A 16,781-nucleotide genomic window follows, 5' to 3' on the forward strand; every position below is an offset into this window, starting at 1 on the left:
GCCAATTTAATACAAAGTTTTTTTGGATAGTTCCAAGTTCTTTTAAATTCTTATGCATCACCTGTGAAATAAAAATATCTTTTATTGAAATTTTGGGCCACCACCTGGTCATCTTCCTTAACGTGTTGATTACTGTTGAGATATGCGTGTAATATTACAAAGTCTTAATTAGATGAAAAGGTGATAGTTTCTGGCACCCACTTGCAGTGTGAGAAAACATGACAGTTGTACAGTCATAATTAAAATAAATCGAATGAAAATGTTAAAGAATTTCTTATATGCTGGGAATAATTGCATAGGTTGGAGATAAAAAAAATCTCTTCAAATTTAGAGAGTTTGTATAAAATACTGGACAAAGGTTTGCATTGTAAGTTATTTCATGGCAAACATATAAGTGCTCTTGTGAATTGCGATTTTAATATTTCAAATTATGCTCTGTGGACCTGTTTGTAAATTGTTTATTTAAAAACTTGTATGTGTACATTGTTGTATGTATAATGTTTGAAAAAAAAAATATTAAAAACTTTTTTTCTCTCCAATTTTCATCTCATTTCTTGCATTGAAAGTTGTTTTTTCAGCAGTTAATTCACGGAAATATTCACTGCTACGAGTTTCCGAAGTGCAAACTTTCAATAAAATGCTAAACATAATGTTAAAAATGTATGTTGTTTTTTTATAAAAAAAATAGTTCCTCTTAAGTTTTTGAAAAAAGGGTATTTTTCTTGTACGAAAGTCAGTGTTCATTTCTATAAAAAATTTTAAGATAAAGAATGCATAATTATTGGCCGAAAAGTGAAAAAAACGTAATTTACAGGTCTCGTATTTGGAATTGTCCCGTTGCATTAACATGGTCAGGAAATGTTTTGCCTATCTCGCTCCAAAAGGGTGTGATGTGGTCGCTCAGTCTTCACTCCACTTTCCTTATAGCTAGGGTGACCATACGTCCCGTATTTCCCGGGACAGTCCCGGTATTTTCTGTTTTTTTGGTCGTCCCGACTTTTTGGCAAAAGTGTCCCGGTTTTTCCCGTATTTTACACGAAGCCTACTTGAATTTTTATTCTTTATTGAAGTCAAAGATTGATATTATTATTCAACTCATAAATTATTTTATGATAATTACATCTATATATGAGAATACTAATCTCCCACATTTGCCTTGGTGAACGTGTTTTTTTTTTCGTGGAATACATTTTAATCCACTGCAATTTCTTTGCATCTTTCCCGCCATTGTGATTTTTCAGTAATTTCAACAATATTTGGCAACTTTGTTTGGTTTTGGCGTCGTCTTTGGCAATGTCCCGTATTTTCCCGTATTTGGAAACGCAATGTCCCGTATTTCTCTCGAAGAAATATGGTCAGCCTACTTATAGCTCAGTTGCATCAGCTATCTCTCGTCTGCATGCTCTGGTTTGAACGGATGGGAATGAAAACACACAAGTGAAAAGAACATCGGCAAAACGCACGGCGCATTTGACTCCTCCAGAAGCAGTCAGCCAATCACGCCCTACGTAAAACGCTGTCGTAAAGCGTATTACGCTCTGTAGGAAAACAGTCATACTAATTTTCTTATTGGTGAGTGGACGGTGTGTCGTGCTCGGCGAATTACGTTGCGCGCGGCACAGGAAACCTGCTCCTAGGAACAGGGCCGTCTTAAGAGCGTCATGGCCCCCTGGCCAAGAGATGTTTTTGAGATCTTACCTTGAAAATTTTCAAAATTTCACCCACTTCTCACTTTTGTGAGGCCCCTCTCCTCTTGAGGCCCCCGGGCCGTGCCCAGGTGGGCCCACGCATTAAGACACCACTGCCTAGGAAAACCTAGAACTCCTTAATACACTACACAGTATATGAAGGCGTCTTAGGAAAACCCAGCTTTAGCTCAGTGATTTTTTCTCAAACAGGGTTGGGGCCCTCAGGCAACTTGACTTGACTTGAATATTATTCAAGGCCTTATGCATCCATGGCCATACCCTGGGCCCTCAGGCAAAAAGCCCTGTATAATTGAAGAAGAACTTCCCTACTTGCTGAAAAATGGACATAATATGGAAAGTGGGAGCAAGAGCTAAAGAAATTCTTGTGCATAAAGAGAATGATGGGGGAAAAAACGATAACGTCCATACACCCGCCCGTTCTGATGTTGATAATGAAACTAAGCAAGCTGAACTTTTGGAAGAACCTCTCGATAAAAACATTGCATTGTGTTTAGATGAAAAAAGCTCTACTCCTGAATATGATGAAATTGTCTATTCCAATGAAGAGGCCAAAGAGCACACTGGAGTTTCGAGTTTAACATCAGGGGACATCAAAGATGTTTCAATGAAAGCCGTTGAATCAGCCATTTCGATTGGAAGTATGTCTTGTCTTTTTTTTTCAACTGATTGTTTGACTTTTGAAATAATTATTTCCACAGCGAGACCGCCTACCCCCACCCCGAATCAGAAGAAAATGTACTGCATATGGAATAGCATTGTTAAATCTATTGTCCTGTCACCAAGGGCCTGTCCAGTTGAAATTGGGGTCCGTTTTCTGGGCCCTTCGCATACACATGTTACTGCCAAAGCCCGAAATTGGCCTGTTCGCGAATTGACCAATTTCGTTGAACATCGACCCAGCCACTGCCCGAATAGAGATTCCTCGCCAAAGTCCAAAAAGGAAAGGGATGATTTAGGATCATCACCATTTGATTCGGGATCATCACTAACTGATCAAAACAGATCTTTAAATGTAAATGATATTGTTGTTGAGGGGTTCGGTTTAGCCTGAAAAGGCCAAGTAAAAGATGATAATCTGTCATTTTCTGTTTGAATTGTGATAATGATTTTTTACTGGTGATAGTTAAAATTCAATGTGTCTTGTAATGTAACTTTGTAACATAAAAGTAAACTGAAGATTTGGCACAATGGCAATCAAGAGTGTGAACCCTGAAGTATATATATACAGTAGAACCTCTTAATAACGGACACCCATGGGACCAAAACCTTTGTCCACTAACGGAGGAGTGTTCGCTATTGGGGAGGTACGATATACAGTCGAACCTCGTTTATCCGACTTTCACATGCAATGCTTTGCTTTAGCTGCAATTGGTTACTATATAATAATGTGTGTAAAAGCAATAGAAGTTATGAATAGTCATCAACCATCTCGATAAAGAAAGTTTGATTGAATTTCACTACATTCATCACTTACTGGTGTGATTATGTATAATTCCCAGTGAATAAAAGGCACGGTCCTGTGAAGTTATTCCAGCATGCAACCAATGGATAATGGTGCATTTTAGTAATACTGAAAAAGCAGACATGCATTCCATTTACGGAGCTGCAATTGGAAGTACCATAGAGGCAGCACAAATGTACGGTGACCAGACCTGCCAACTTTCCGGATTTTTCATCCTTCTTTCCTGCTCTCCGGATTTGTTACAATTTCTCCGGATTTTAAAGCTTTTAAGAGTTCACATACCCAAGATTATCAATCACTGATAGGAATCCATGAAAGGAAACATTTATGTTTTATGAGCAGTATATAGATGTGATTTCTCTATTCTGCATGAAAAGACTGACATGGAATTACATTCTGCTCAGGGGTAATGTAGAACCTGTTTGGGGGGGGGGGAAATGGGAATTTTTCTTGATTGATTAAAAAATTTTTTTTTTGGATCGAATCTATGAGTGCCGGAGGAGGGGGGGGGGTACCTCCTCGGAAGAATCTCTGGATTCCAAAAGTTGGCACGTCTGGGTGAGTTTCCTCCACAAGCGGTTGCCTAATCCAAAAACATTTGCGTGCTTGCATCGAGAGCTGTTGAAACGGGATCCTTTCTTGCTTCTCGGTCTGATGCAGGTCCGGGCCTTTTACTCACTGTGGCACCGATTTACATACAGTTTCCTCTGTGGGTGGGTATTGGAGTCTTCTCAAATTTGAATGGGGGGTCCGAATAATCCGAGACTAAGAAGGTGCATTCTACTTGGGCCCCTTCACTTTAGTGGTGCAGAGAACTGAGATCTGCCACTAGACACCACACGCTGCCAATCAGAGCACGACACATCCACACAAGCCAGCCAATGGGGTTTTTCTGCAACCGATCAAGCCTTAGAAGTGTGCATAGAGAACACAATGACACTTGATGTCTAAAGTCTTTCTCGCTTGTCGTTAAAATCTATGTCACCTCAGAAGATACCCGCCACAGATGTGGGCGTAATGTTAGGAAGGAAATCCTTTAAACCATGGCCTAATAGCCTGGAAACCACTTGCAAGACAATACTACAGAATGTTTGCCATATAACAATCTTTACTCATACTAAAACGTCCCTTATGGCACTTCTCCCTGGATATAAATTTACCAGATTTTGATATTGATATTTTATTGCTTTATAGGTCTCGTGCACATACCATATCTCAGTTTAATGAAGAATTGAATATATTTATTAAAAAAACTAGGAGAGATATGTTTGTAACTGGAGATATAAATATTAATATATTGGATAACAATATACACTATCTACCAATAAGTATTTGGACACCTGTGATAGAAAAGAAAAACTAACTTTATTCAAAATCAATAGTTGGTAGAGCCTCCACGAGAGGCAATTACAATTTGAACCCTCCGGGGCATACTTTCCACAAGTCCTTGTGTGACGGCTAGGGGTATTTTCTTCCACTCGGCTTGGAGAAGACATGTCATTCCTTCACCGATTTTGGACGGGTAGGGCACCCCTTAATGTGGCGATCCAACTCGTCCCAGAGGTTCTCGATAGGGTTCAGGTCTGGGCTCTGGGCAGGCCAGTCCATTCGATGAACCCCATTGGCACCATACCAAGCCTTGGTTAACCTCGCAGTATGAACCTGGCATTGTCGTCCTGGAAGTAACAGGGGTCCACCCCGTAAAACTGCCACAACGTAGGAAGCACATTGTCATCCAAAATAGTGCAGTAGGCATCTGCGTTGAGCTTACCATGAATGGGGACCAAGGGTCCCAGTCCATACCAGGAGTAACACCCCCAGACCATAATTCCACCTCCGCCGAACTTGACTGTTGGCACAATGCATTCTGGCAGGAGACGTTCTCCAGGCAGACGCCAGACCCAGACCCTGCCATCCGAACGGTAGAGGGTGAACCTTGATTCGTTGCTCCAAAGAACCCGTTTCCACTGATCTATGGTCCAATTTCGATGTGCTTTGCACCACATTAACCGAGCAACGCGGTTGGACTTTGTGATCAAAGGCTTATGGGCAGCAGCACGACCATGAAAACCAATCAGATGTGCTTCCTTACGGATGGTATTCATTGAAACAATACTCCGGGATGCCTGTTGAACTCCTCGCGGATGAGGGCCATCGGTTGGGTGCGGTTCTTCCGAATTTCTCTGGACAGCACCCGTCGGTCTCTATCTCCCAGTTTCGTTGGTCTGCCGACTTGGGGCAAATTCCGACAATCACAGCCCACCTTCCACTTCTTAATCACATAGGCCACTGTCGATTTTGGGTACTTCAGCTCGCTAGATATGTCCCTTAAGGATCGGTCATTTTTGTGATACCCGATAATTATACCTTTCTCGAAATTGGAGAGCTCCTAACTGCGCGGCATCTTGCATGCGACTAATGCCGATGTTTCCTACACGATATATACCGGCGGAGGGCGTGACGTATCTCAGGACCGCAGATATCGTCATTTGCATAGGTGTCCAAATACTTATTGGTAGATAGTGTACAAACGAAATATCAAATTATCTAGACATAATGGCCGTAAATGGTTTCAATGCTTTGCAGGAATCTGTAACTAGAGAAACAAATGGAGGTAGAACATGTATCGATCATGTATTTACAGAACAAAGAAAAATTCTATACAACAATTTGCTGTACTTAAAACTCGTATTGCAGATCATTACCCAATCCTAGGATATATTGATTATCAAGACCAGCAATATATCAAAAATGACTCGGATTACATTAAGACAAAAATTAACTATAAAAGATTTGAAAATTTCATCTCAAACAGATCTTTTGAAAATTTTTTTTTATGAAAATGAAACCAAACAAAAATATCAATGTTTCCTAGACATAATTACTCTCAACTCGTATAAAATAGAATGCAAAAATTATGATAAAATGTTGAAAATTTCAATATGAAAAGCTAAACAAGAGTATCAAAAGGCTAAATTTGTTGAATGTACTGACAAACAGAAACAATGGAAATGCTTAAACTATTTTGTGCTCAATAAAAATAGTTGAAAGTAAGTTCTACCAATTCATCAGCATCCACAAGTTTTAGCAAATGAATTTATAATTTAATAAAGAATTTATTGAAAGAAATATAAATAATACAATTTTTTTTTTGGGGCAAAAATACTTAAAGTGAAAGCAGGAATGATGTTATAAACTCAATGGTATGCATGGATATTGACATCCCTTTCTTGAAAAGAACAATAAATGAATTAAAGGAAACTAAAGCAACTCTGGATATGATGTCCTAACTCCAAAAATGTTGAAAATAATTGCATCCTACAATATTGATGTTTACTTAAACATCTCATTGATTCATCTATCAGTGGAAATTATTTCTACAATGAATTAAAATTTTCTCTTGTCTACCCAATTTATTAAAAAGGAGACCCAAATGCAATGATAAACTGCAGACCAATATCGGTTCTTCCAGTTTTCTCTAAAATAATCAAAAAATTTATAAATCAACACCTAATAGGTTTTTTGAACCATAACAATTATTTGGCTCAAAATCAATTCGGTTTTTAAAAAAAAATAAAATACTGAAATGGCTATAATCAAAATATGTCACTATTTAAATACCGACTACAATAACAATAAATACTCTATTATTTATTTAGACCTAAAATAAGCATTTGATAATGTGGATTTAAGTGTATTAACAGAAAAATTACATAGAGCTGGTATACGAGGTCGGATATTAGAATGGTTCAAAACATATTACTTTGACAGACAACAAGCAGTAGTTATAAATCGAAAAATGAGTAGTTATCTCCAGGTTCAAAAAGGCAGGGGATCTGTTTTGGGTCCCACATTATTTCTCATTTACATAAACGACTTCTGTAAACTGAAACTAAACGGTCAATTAATTTCATTTGCCGATGAGACAGCTTTGCACATAGAGGATGATGACATAACTTTAATAACAAAGACAGGATGATCTGAGACATTAATCAGTCGATGGTTGCAAACAAACTTGAATTGAACATGCAAAAGACCAAATATCAGATTACTAAAACGAGAGGCTTAAATTCCGACACAGAAATCCCCATTAAAATTCATATGCAGACCTGCCAACTCTCCCGATTTTTCATCCTCCCTCACGCTCTCCGGATTTCTTAAAATTTCTTCGGATTTTGGTGGAAAATTAGATTTTACGCGAGCTATCACGTTTTCGTGGCGTCAATGATTACCGTCGTCGTTAAGGAAAACACCCATAGAGGACAGCCGTAGTCATTTCCATTGAGCAGCCGTAAAAAAGTCTCTGTGACCACATTTGAGCAACTAGCAAAGACTTCGTTTTCGTGGCGTTTATCGGCAATCATTTATCAGGGGCATGACCTTGGTTGCCGAAATTCCTGTATAATCGTTATTGTATTCCATTAACAGCCGTGTGGTAAACACGTTTTTTCGTCCGCAGCTTTGTAATTTGAATTTTTTTAAATTGTTTCTTGTGATTAAACATCTTCAGAAAGAAAATATAAAACTTTAAGCTATATAAAGCTAAATATAAAGCTTTTACGAATTCATATACCCAAGATCGTCAATCACTGATAGCATCCACGAAAGGAAACACTTATAATTTATGAACAGTATGTAGATGTGATTTCTCTATTCCGCATGGAAAGACTGACATGGAATTATATTCTTCTCAGGGGCAATGCAGAACCTGCCTTGGGGGAGGGGGGGAGAATGTAACTTTTTCTTAATTTATTAAAAAAAAAAAATTTCCGAAATTTTTTTTGATCGAGTCTATGAGTGTCGGGGGGGGGGGTGTACCCCCCTCAGGAGAATCTCCGGATTTCTGGATTTCAAAAGTTGGCACGTCTGCATATGTCATCCTGAAGCACAACAAAATTGCACCTGCCAAGGAATCCAAAGAGTGTATGAATACGAATACTTAGGGGTAACAATACAGGATGACTTGAAATGGAATATTCATTGCGATAAAATAACAAAAATTTCGATTTCACACAGCTCTTTTGTACAAGCTCCAGTATTTGATAGGGGAAGTTTTTTTAAAAGATGTCTTTTACGCATTGGTTTTCTCAGTTATAACTTATGGTTTGTGTGCGTGGCGTGGAGCATACTATTGTAATATCATTCAACTAAGTAGCACATATAAAAATGTAAGAAATATGCTAACACTATACTGGAAACGATAGAAGAATTAACTGGACACATCAGACAATTATATATTTACCGAATGATAAACTTTGTGACAAAAAATAAAAATTGGCTTCAGAGAAAAACAAATAGAACAGCAGCGAGACTCAAATATGATTTTGAAGTGCCGAAAACAAAAAAAAAACATCTGTTTCAAAAGTGTTTCTCATTTACTGCTCCTAAATTTATGAATTCATTTTAGTCAAAAAAACCAACTACTAATAATACTAACCACAAATATGAAATTTACATATATGCAAAAAGCATTCAAAATTATGATGACAAACTTTTCATAAAAAAAGCTAGATAAATATAAAATTAACAATTTTTTTTACATATTACTGCTTAAAACTATATATTTTTATGTGTAATAATGTTGTACCCAGAACATACTCGCCATCATCTTGTTTAAATTTCACTAAATATGGATTGTCATTTTACATTGAACTGTTATACATCACGTCTCAAATTTCTCTTATATGTTTTTCTATAATTATACTGTGTACTTGGCGGCTCACAATGGGGGTGAAAAAATGTAATACAATGTCTTTTTGGCTTCCTGGAAGGACTTGGTGTCCCTTGGGGCAACATAGTGTATATTCGTTATATGTGTATGTCTTTCTCTTCTTTTTTATTCCTTTCGTGTGTTATTGTCCAGTATTTATTAATACGTATGTGTGTGTATTTGTTTACAATTAAAAAAAAGCACTTTGCTGTGATTCGAGGGGGGAAATCAAGCCCCCTTTCCCTTAAAAGTTCAAGCCAAGTCCAAGGCCGCAAGTCTGCTGGGGCAATCAAGGCACTGCCCCAGGGCCCCGAGCAATCAGAATATGGGGGCCTAAAAAAATTTACTCTCATTTTACATAATAATAACCCTTTCAAGAAGGTCCCCAAGCAAGTCTGCCCAGGGCCGTATTTATGTTTTTGCCGTCTGTGGGCTATACAAATTTTGCCGCCCCCTCCCATTTCAGTCTAATTTTTTTTACCCTACCTCCACCCATCCCATGCCATTACTAATAAATTATAAACCAGGCATCTTTAATCCATTGCTCACGAACACCACATTGCTCTCGGAAGCATCCAGAGTGCTCGATGCTCATGTCTGATTTCGTGCGCGCAAGCACTTGGTCAACGTTACAATTGAACACCTTTTACAAATTTCATTCAAGGGTTGGAATAGTCCTGATTTCATGCATTCATGACAAACTTTCCATAAGGGTGCTCGCCTTTTGATGATAGACACAAGCAGTGCTCTCATCTTGGAAAAAAGTTCAAGACCTCTGTCATAAACAAACAGAAAAAAAGTGGTACTGTATATAGTTACGCCTAAATTTGTCTTTACTGTCCTGCATTCGTTCATATCATTGCCATATAATGGGGGGTGCTCAACCTTCCAGCAAGGGGCAGCTTAAGCAAGGGTACAAGGGGTGCGGTGCACCCAGGTGGCAGGTTGTAAGGGGCAGCTGCATAGACTTCCCATAAAATTTAACACAATAAAAATTCACATGACATCCTGCTTTTGAGTCATACCTCGACAACGGAAATGTTCAGAAAATAGGCAGGACCTCTGGCCTTAATACCAGAAAGAAGAATGTAAGCCATCGGGACGGCTTGAGACAAAATCTCCGTATCCGTGCGGGACTTATTTGTTGCGCCTCTTGCCCGTTTCCTCCCCCTCCCCATAGCCCCTACATCCTGTGTCAAGGCTCCTAAGCTGGAATCTTTCGCGGGACCCAAGATAGATTTTCCATGGAGCCCTTTTTACAGTTAATTCATAGTGTCAAAAAAAATTATAAGGATTCAGTCCAGAGCTTCTAAACTGGAGCCCTGCATGCTTTACCCTTGAGGTCAAGCTCCTCCCTAACAACTTATCCAAACAAAAAAAAAAATTTTCGCCTTTTCATCTGGAATTTGTTCCCCCCCCCCCTGAACAGACAAAAAACATTTTCTTTCCCTCTTGAGTGCCGTCTCGTGCGGCCACAATGGGTCGCATGGTCAAGCGCCGCTCCTGTACCCTGCTCTAGGATGGGAGGAGGGGGCATGCCCTCACCCAGAATTTGTTCAACAAGTCAAATGAGAGCCAAGGAAAAATTCTGCTTCTCATTTGTCCAGTACCTGGAGTACCAGAAACACCTTTGAAAACAAAAATATACTGGTTATATATCATCTTTACAGGGTAAGTGATGGCTCACAAAAGTAAGTGCTATGTCCAGGATTAAGTTAGGGGCCATTCAAGTATTACGTCAGCATCAATGGGGGAGGGGGTTTCTGATTTGCTGACTTTTGATGATGGGGGTGGGGGTTTGGATAATGTGTACATCACCAACCACCCTTAATAAAAACATGAAATATTTTTAATGGCATCTTACTCGGTGCACCAAAAACGAGAAAAACCTTTCTATAGTTTGTGGGCACTTGAAGTAACACACACCCCCCCCCCCAATTAATAAGTGCCCTACAGAGCCACTTTAGTGATCCCTAAATGTTTTGCGGTTCCAAGTGATCTCGAAATGTGCCCGGGCGGCTTAAGTGCTCTGGAACTGTGCCACCCATCACTCAAGTTATCCATAATTATATACTGCGGATCACTTGAATAATCTGGGAATGTGCCACGGGTAACTTGAGTGATGTAGAACCGCACTGAGGCCGCTTAAATGCTTTAAAACTACGTCATATGTCACTCAAGGCATCTTTAAATGTATCACGAAGCGCTTAAGTGTTCTGGAACTGTGACCCGGGTCATTTAAGTGATCCGAAAATGTGTCACGGGCCGCTTAAATGCTCTGGAATTGTACCACAGAACGCTTAAGTGATCTGTAAATGTGCCGCTTAGTTAATTTTTACAAAATCAGGTTTGAGGAGGGCAGGCTGCATCAGATAACCCCAGGGCCAAATTTAGTCCGCGGGCCAAGGGCCTTTATGCGATTTATCATTATATGGTTTAGAGGGTGGGTCACAATAAATTTATTTAATATAAATTTTGAGTTCATAGCCTTCAAATAACATTGAAATTAACAGAAATTGATTATAATAACATATAAAGTTATTTTCTTCCGCAATTTCAATTAAAAAAATATTTTTTGCATTAAAAAGATAATTTTTGATCGTCTGGGGGGGGGCAACACGAGCCCCCCTATGCCCCCCCCCCACTTGTGTACGTCTCTGATCCCACCAATATGCATTAGGATTCAGAGGGGCAGAGCTGATGACTAAATTTTCCTGACAAGGGGGGGGGGGGGGCTCAAAAAGGGCTAAAAATTTGCTTGTGTAATACTTGAACAGCCCCTTATCTGGTATTATTAGGAATGGTAAAATAATTCTGAAACAGAAATAAGTTCTAATTCAAAAACACGTAGTATATATATGGTCATTTTGCACAGTAAACAATGATGTGGGGCTTTCTTCTGAAAAGAAATCAGGTTTATCTCGAGGTTCCCTTCACGGAAGCCCTGTTAGCCTTGTGGCGTACCGATCTGAAGAAAGATTGCGATGCGCGAGACTGTTTGTTAGAAAAGGATTATGATGTCATGCAGACTGACTTTATTTTTTGTAATCGGTTCTTTTGCCAATATGCTAATTTTTAGTGTGGTTGCAAAGTATATAAGAGAACTAATCCTGTATTTTTCACTCACTTGATTTTTGTTCTTGTACTAGCGCTGGTCGTGTTATTCAACAAATAATTTTTAACATTTTTAACAATTTACAACTATTTAATTAATTTTTTATTAATGAAATTTATGTTCTTAGTTTGAATAAAAAAATCTTCTAAATATTAAAAATTATGGAGTCGTAGAATGCTACATTTTCGCGTCACTGGTGACTATTCCCAAGCTAAGAAGCTACTGATACACTGGATGTCCAGTCAAAAAGGGTGAGTTAAATTTCAACTTCGGAATCTCTTCGAGCAGGACTTGTTTGTCACGATTTTTGTGCATTGTCATTTCTCACAAAAAATTCAAATTAATAATTTTACTAACCAAATTTATGACCAAGTTTAGTTGAATTTAAATTTAACAAGATGCCAAATCAAGAAAACACGTCATCAAATGACGAATTAAAAAATAATTCGGATGTTGCTAGAGTAGCCTTTTGACCGCCACCATTCTGGGAATCTAATCCCGATTTGTGGTTTGGTCAAATTGAATCCCAATTTTTTATATCCGGTATTGCAGATGATACAATAAAATTTCACTGCGTAATTTCATCTTTAGACGCCCAAGTGCTTGTAACTGTATCGGATTTAATAACTCAACCACCTGAGAAAGATTTATACCTGACGTTAAAAAATCGCATCCTTAACGCTTATTCACAGTCAGAAACGGCGAAATTAAAAATGTTACTTCAGGATTTACAGTTAGGAGACCGAAAACCTTCTGTACTTTTGCATGAAATGCAATCATTAGCTAACAATAAAGTTAGCGCCGAGGTTTTGAAATCTTTGTGGATGCAACGACTACCAATTTCCGTTCAACGAATTTTGTCGGTATCCGATTCTTCTTTGGAAAATTTGTCTAAACTTGCGGATAAGGTTTATGAGGTTAATTCCTGCGTTGTAGTCCAATCCGTAGCGGGTATATGAGACCCGTCATCTAATATAAATTTGGAGGATTTGAAAGCCAAAATTTCTGAATTACGTCGGGAATTGCAACAGTCTAAGCGACGACCTCGATCTTACGATAGGAAAAACAGTCATAGGAAAAGATCGAATAGATCTTGGAGTCACAATCGTAGTATGTGCTGGTACCATCGCAGATTTGCTGAACGCGCTCACAAATGCATGAAGCCGTGTAGTTTTCAGGAAAACTAGTTGGCTCGTCTGTGTCTGCGGCAGCAGATGAAAGCCGTCTTCATGGCCGCCTTTTCATTTTTGACCAAAATACAAAAATAAAATTTTTGGTCGATAGTGGCGCTGTAGTGAGTTGCTTACCTAAACATTTTGCAAAATGTAGGCAACCAAAGGAGCTAAAATTATACGCGGCAAACGGCTCATGTATCAATACATACGGTATTCGATCAATTGAATTAAATTTTGGACTCCGTAGAAATTTTCCTTGGAAATTCATAATTGCAGACGTATCTAGTCCTATAGTAGGTGCAGAATTTTTGGAACGATATGGATTATTGCTAGACGTTAAAAATCAACGTTTGATTGATGGTTTAACTTATTTATCCAAGAGAGGTGAAAAGTGCCTTGGACCTTCATTAGGCTTGACTCTTGTGTCCGCGGAAATGCCATACCACAAAATTCTTGCTGAATATCCTAACCTCTTACGTCCCAATTTGGGAAATGACCTGAAATGCCATTCTGTTACTCATCACATTGAGACTCGAGGCCCACTTGTCCATTCAAAAGCACGACGCTTTTCTCCAGAAAAACTTTCTTTCCTCAAGAAAGAGTTTAAATTATTGATGGAACAAGGCATAATTCGTGTTTCGAAAAGTGAGTGGTCGAGCCCCATTCATATGGTAAAAAAACCAGATGGCGACTACAGAATTTGTGGAGACTTCCGTCGTTTAAACGCTCAAACATGTCCAGATCGGTACCCTTTGCCCCATATACATGATTTTGCTCATGGTTTGGCAGGAAAAACTGTATTTTCAAAAAATCATCAAATCCCGTTGGAATTATCAGATATTCCTAAGACAGCTGTCATTACTCCCATTGGATTATTCGAATATACGAAAATGACTTTTGGGTTGAGAAACGCAGCTCAAACCTTTCAAAGGTTTATGGATCAGATTTTCCGTGATTTTGATTACGTCATACCCTATCTGGACGATTTGTTGATAGCGTCAAAAGATGAGGAGTCCCACAAACAGGATATAAAAAATGTCCTGAAAAGGTTAGATGAATTTGGATTGGTTATTAAAATAGAAAAATGTCAGTTCGGAAAGAAGGAGATAGAATTCCTTGGATTTCTAGTAACTGATAAGGGACTTTCCCCAACTCATAGGAAAATTCAAGCCTTAAAAGAATTTCCATTACCTAAAATAGTTAGCGAACTTCGTCGATTTCTTGCAATGGTTAATTATTACCATAGATTTATCAAGAACGCTGCGGAAATTCAGGCAACATTATACGACTTAGTCGCAGGCAAAAAGAAAAAAGTTAAATCCGAAATTCCATGGTCAGAGGAAACCAAATCGGTTTTTGAGAATGCAAAAACATCTTGGCTGAGAACACACTTCTTGCACACCCAGTTCCTGGTGCTCAATTGAGTTTGGTTACCGACGCTTCGAGTATTTCACTCGGCGCGGTGTTAAAACAAAGCGTCGAGGGTTCTATACAACCCCTAGGATTTTTTTCACGAAAAATGACGTCAGCAGAGCGTAACTATAGTGTTTATGATCGAGAACTGTTGGCTATATATTCAGCCATAAGACACTTCAAACACATGCTTGAAGGCCAACAGTTCATTATATTTTGTGATCATAAGCCTATCTCGTTTGCATTTGTCCAGAAAACTGATAGGTGTTCCCCGCGACAAATTCACCATTTGTAATACATGGGACAGTTTACTACCGATATCCGGTATATAGCAGGTGAACATAACGTTGCTGACGCATTTTCCAGAGTATCAGAAATTAATGTCCCTACTAACATTTCCTACGATGAGATGGCTCTCGCACAGAAATCTGACGGTGAATTTCAGTCTTTGCTCGAATCGGATTCTGGTTTGAGATTGAAACCCATGACTGGTTTCGCAACGACGCCATTGTACGTCGATGATTCAACGGAAAACCTGAGACCGTATGTTCCAGAACCTTTCCGTAGACAAGTCTTTGACAGTCTACATAATTTGTGTCATCCTGGCGTCAAAGCTACTACAGAACTCATTAGACGTCGATTCGTTTGGAAATCTTTGAGAAAAGATTGTAGAGAGTGGACTAAAAGCTGCCTTAGCTGCCAACGTTCTAAAGTGCAACGGCATGTGAGAACTCCGTTGGGAAACTTCCTATCTCCAAATGCTCGATTTTCACACGTACATCTGGATGTTGTTGGACCACTTCCGCCTTCACGAGAACATACGTATCACGTAGGAGGCTTGGCCTATGAAAGACCAGCGAGCTGAAACCATAGCCTCTTCTTTCTATGCCGGATGGGTATCCAGATTTGGAGTGCCGGAAATTATCACCACGGACAGAGGAACAAATTTTGAGAGCAATCTCATGCAAAACCTCTCAAAGTTCCTTGAATCACAGCGTTCTAGAACTACAGCATATCATCCATGTGCCAATGGCCTAGTTGAGCGCATGCATCGTCAACTCAAGGCCGCTATTATGTGCCACACCAAAGTCAATTGGTATGATGCCCTTCCGACAGTATTGCTTGGAATCCGGTCGTCACTAAAAGAAGACATAGGCGCCTCGTCAGCCGAAATGGTGTATGGTGCAACTCTGGTATTGCCTGGCCAGTGTTTTAGAGATTCATCTAGTTCAACTGTTCCTGCGTCGGATTTCGTCAGTGATTTCAGGGAGAAGATGCGGAGGTTACGACCAGTGTCTACTTCACAACATGGTGTTCCAAAAGTGTTTGTCATCCCCAACTCAACGTATGCACGCACGTTTTCGTAAGAAAAGACTCCGTGCGTAAGCCTCTGGAGCAGCCATATCAGGGACCCTTTCCTGTTCTTCACAAAAGTGATAAGTTTTTCAAGTTGAATTTCAATGGTCGACATGTCAACGTGTCGGTTGACCGGCTCAAGCCGGCATACTTCGTATCTGAAGAACAGCCACTGCCGTCCTCGGTGCATCTTCGGGAGACTCCGTCAGAGGTCTATACCAGATTTGGTCGAAAATTAACTTTTTATATGAACACCCGTGCCCAAAAACCGAATTAGAAAATAGTTGCCCTGTCTCTTCTGATGTCAACAAAGAAATTTCCACATTTCTAAAATCTTTACATGATAGTCAAAAATGAGCCACGTTTAAAATCAGTGACGAAAATTCTTCACAAAACTTCATATGCTCATCAGTTCCCATATAATTTTCCATAATTTCAATTCTACGAATAATCAAATTTATTATTGATTCTAAATGCGAATTAATATGGGATTTACTGAGTTGTAATTAATTTTTTATATTAGAATTAAAACAAATTAAAATGAATAATAATTACCATATATTTTATTGTGGTCTTTTGTTTCTATACTTCACTGAGTATATTTTTTTATTGCGGTACGTGTAGTTCAATACAGAGGGTCTTATTTCTTGGAATAAGCACCGCATGAACGTATGCATCGCTGTAACTGTGAAAAAAACCATCAAAATAATACATTTTGTTTATGAACTTGAGATAAGGCCCGTATCTGCCATACATTTCTGATATAAAATTTATTTAATGTTAATTTTTAATTTCGGCAATGCTTGCTAAGTGCTTAGCAATGACGTCAGTTTTCGTGTAT

General features: G+C 38.9%; 1 protein-coding gene across 1 annotated transcript in view; it reads left to right on the top strand.

The window, feature by feature from the left end:
* The first annotated feature begins 1,980 nt into the window (after positions 1-1,980).
* Positions 1,981-16,781, top strand: part of Sap47 (Synapse-associated protein 47kD) — a 163,868-nt gene continuing 149,067 nt past the window's right edge. Inside the window, exon 1 of the mRNA XM_089239499.1 lies at positions 1,981-2,347. Coding sequence (XP_089095625.1) covers positions 2,029-2,347 — 319 coding nt within the window. The 5' untranslated portion in view covers positions 1,981-2,028. The remainder of the gene's footprint in view (positions 2,348-16,781) is intronic.

Source organism: Pholcus phalangioides, unplaced genomic scaffold (genome assembly GCF_987345545.1).
Source record: "Pholcus phalangioides strain wild (caught in Gottingen) unplaced genomic scaffold, Ppha-v1.0 ptg000011l_1, whole genome shotgun sequence".
NCBI lineage: Eukaryota > Metazoa > Arthropoda > Arachnida > Araneae > Pholcidae > Pholcus > Pholcus phalangioides.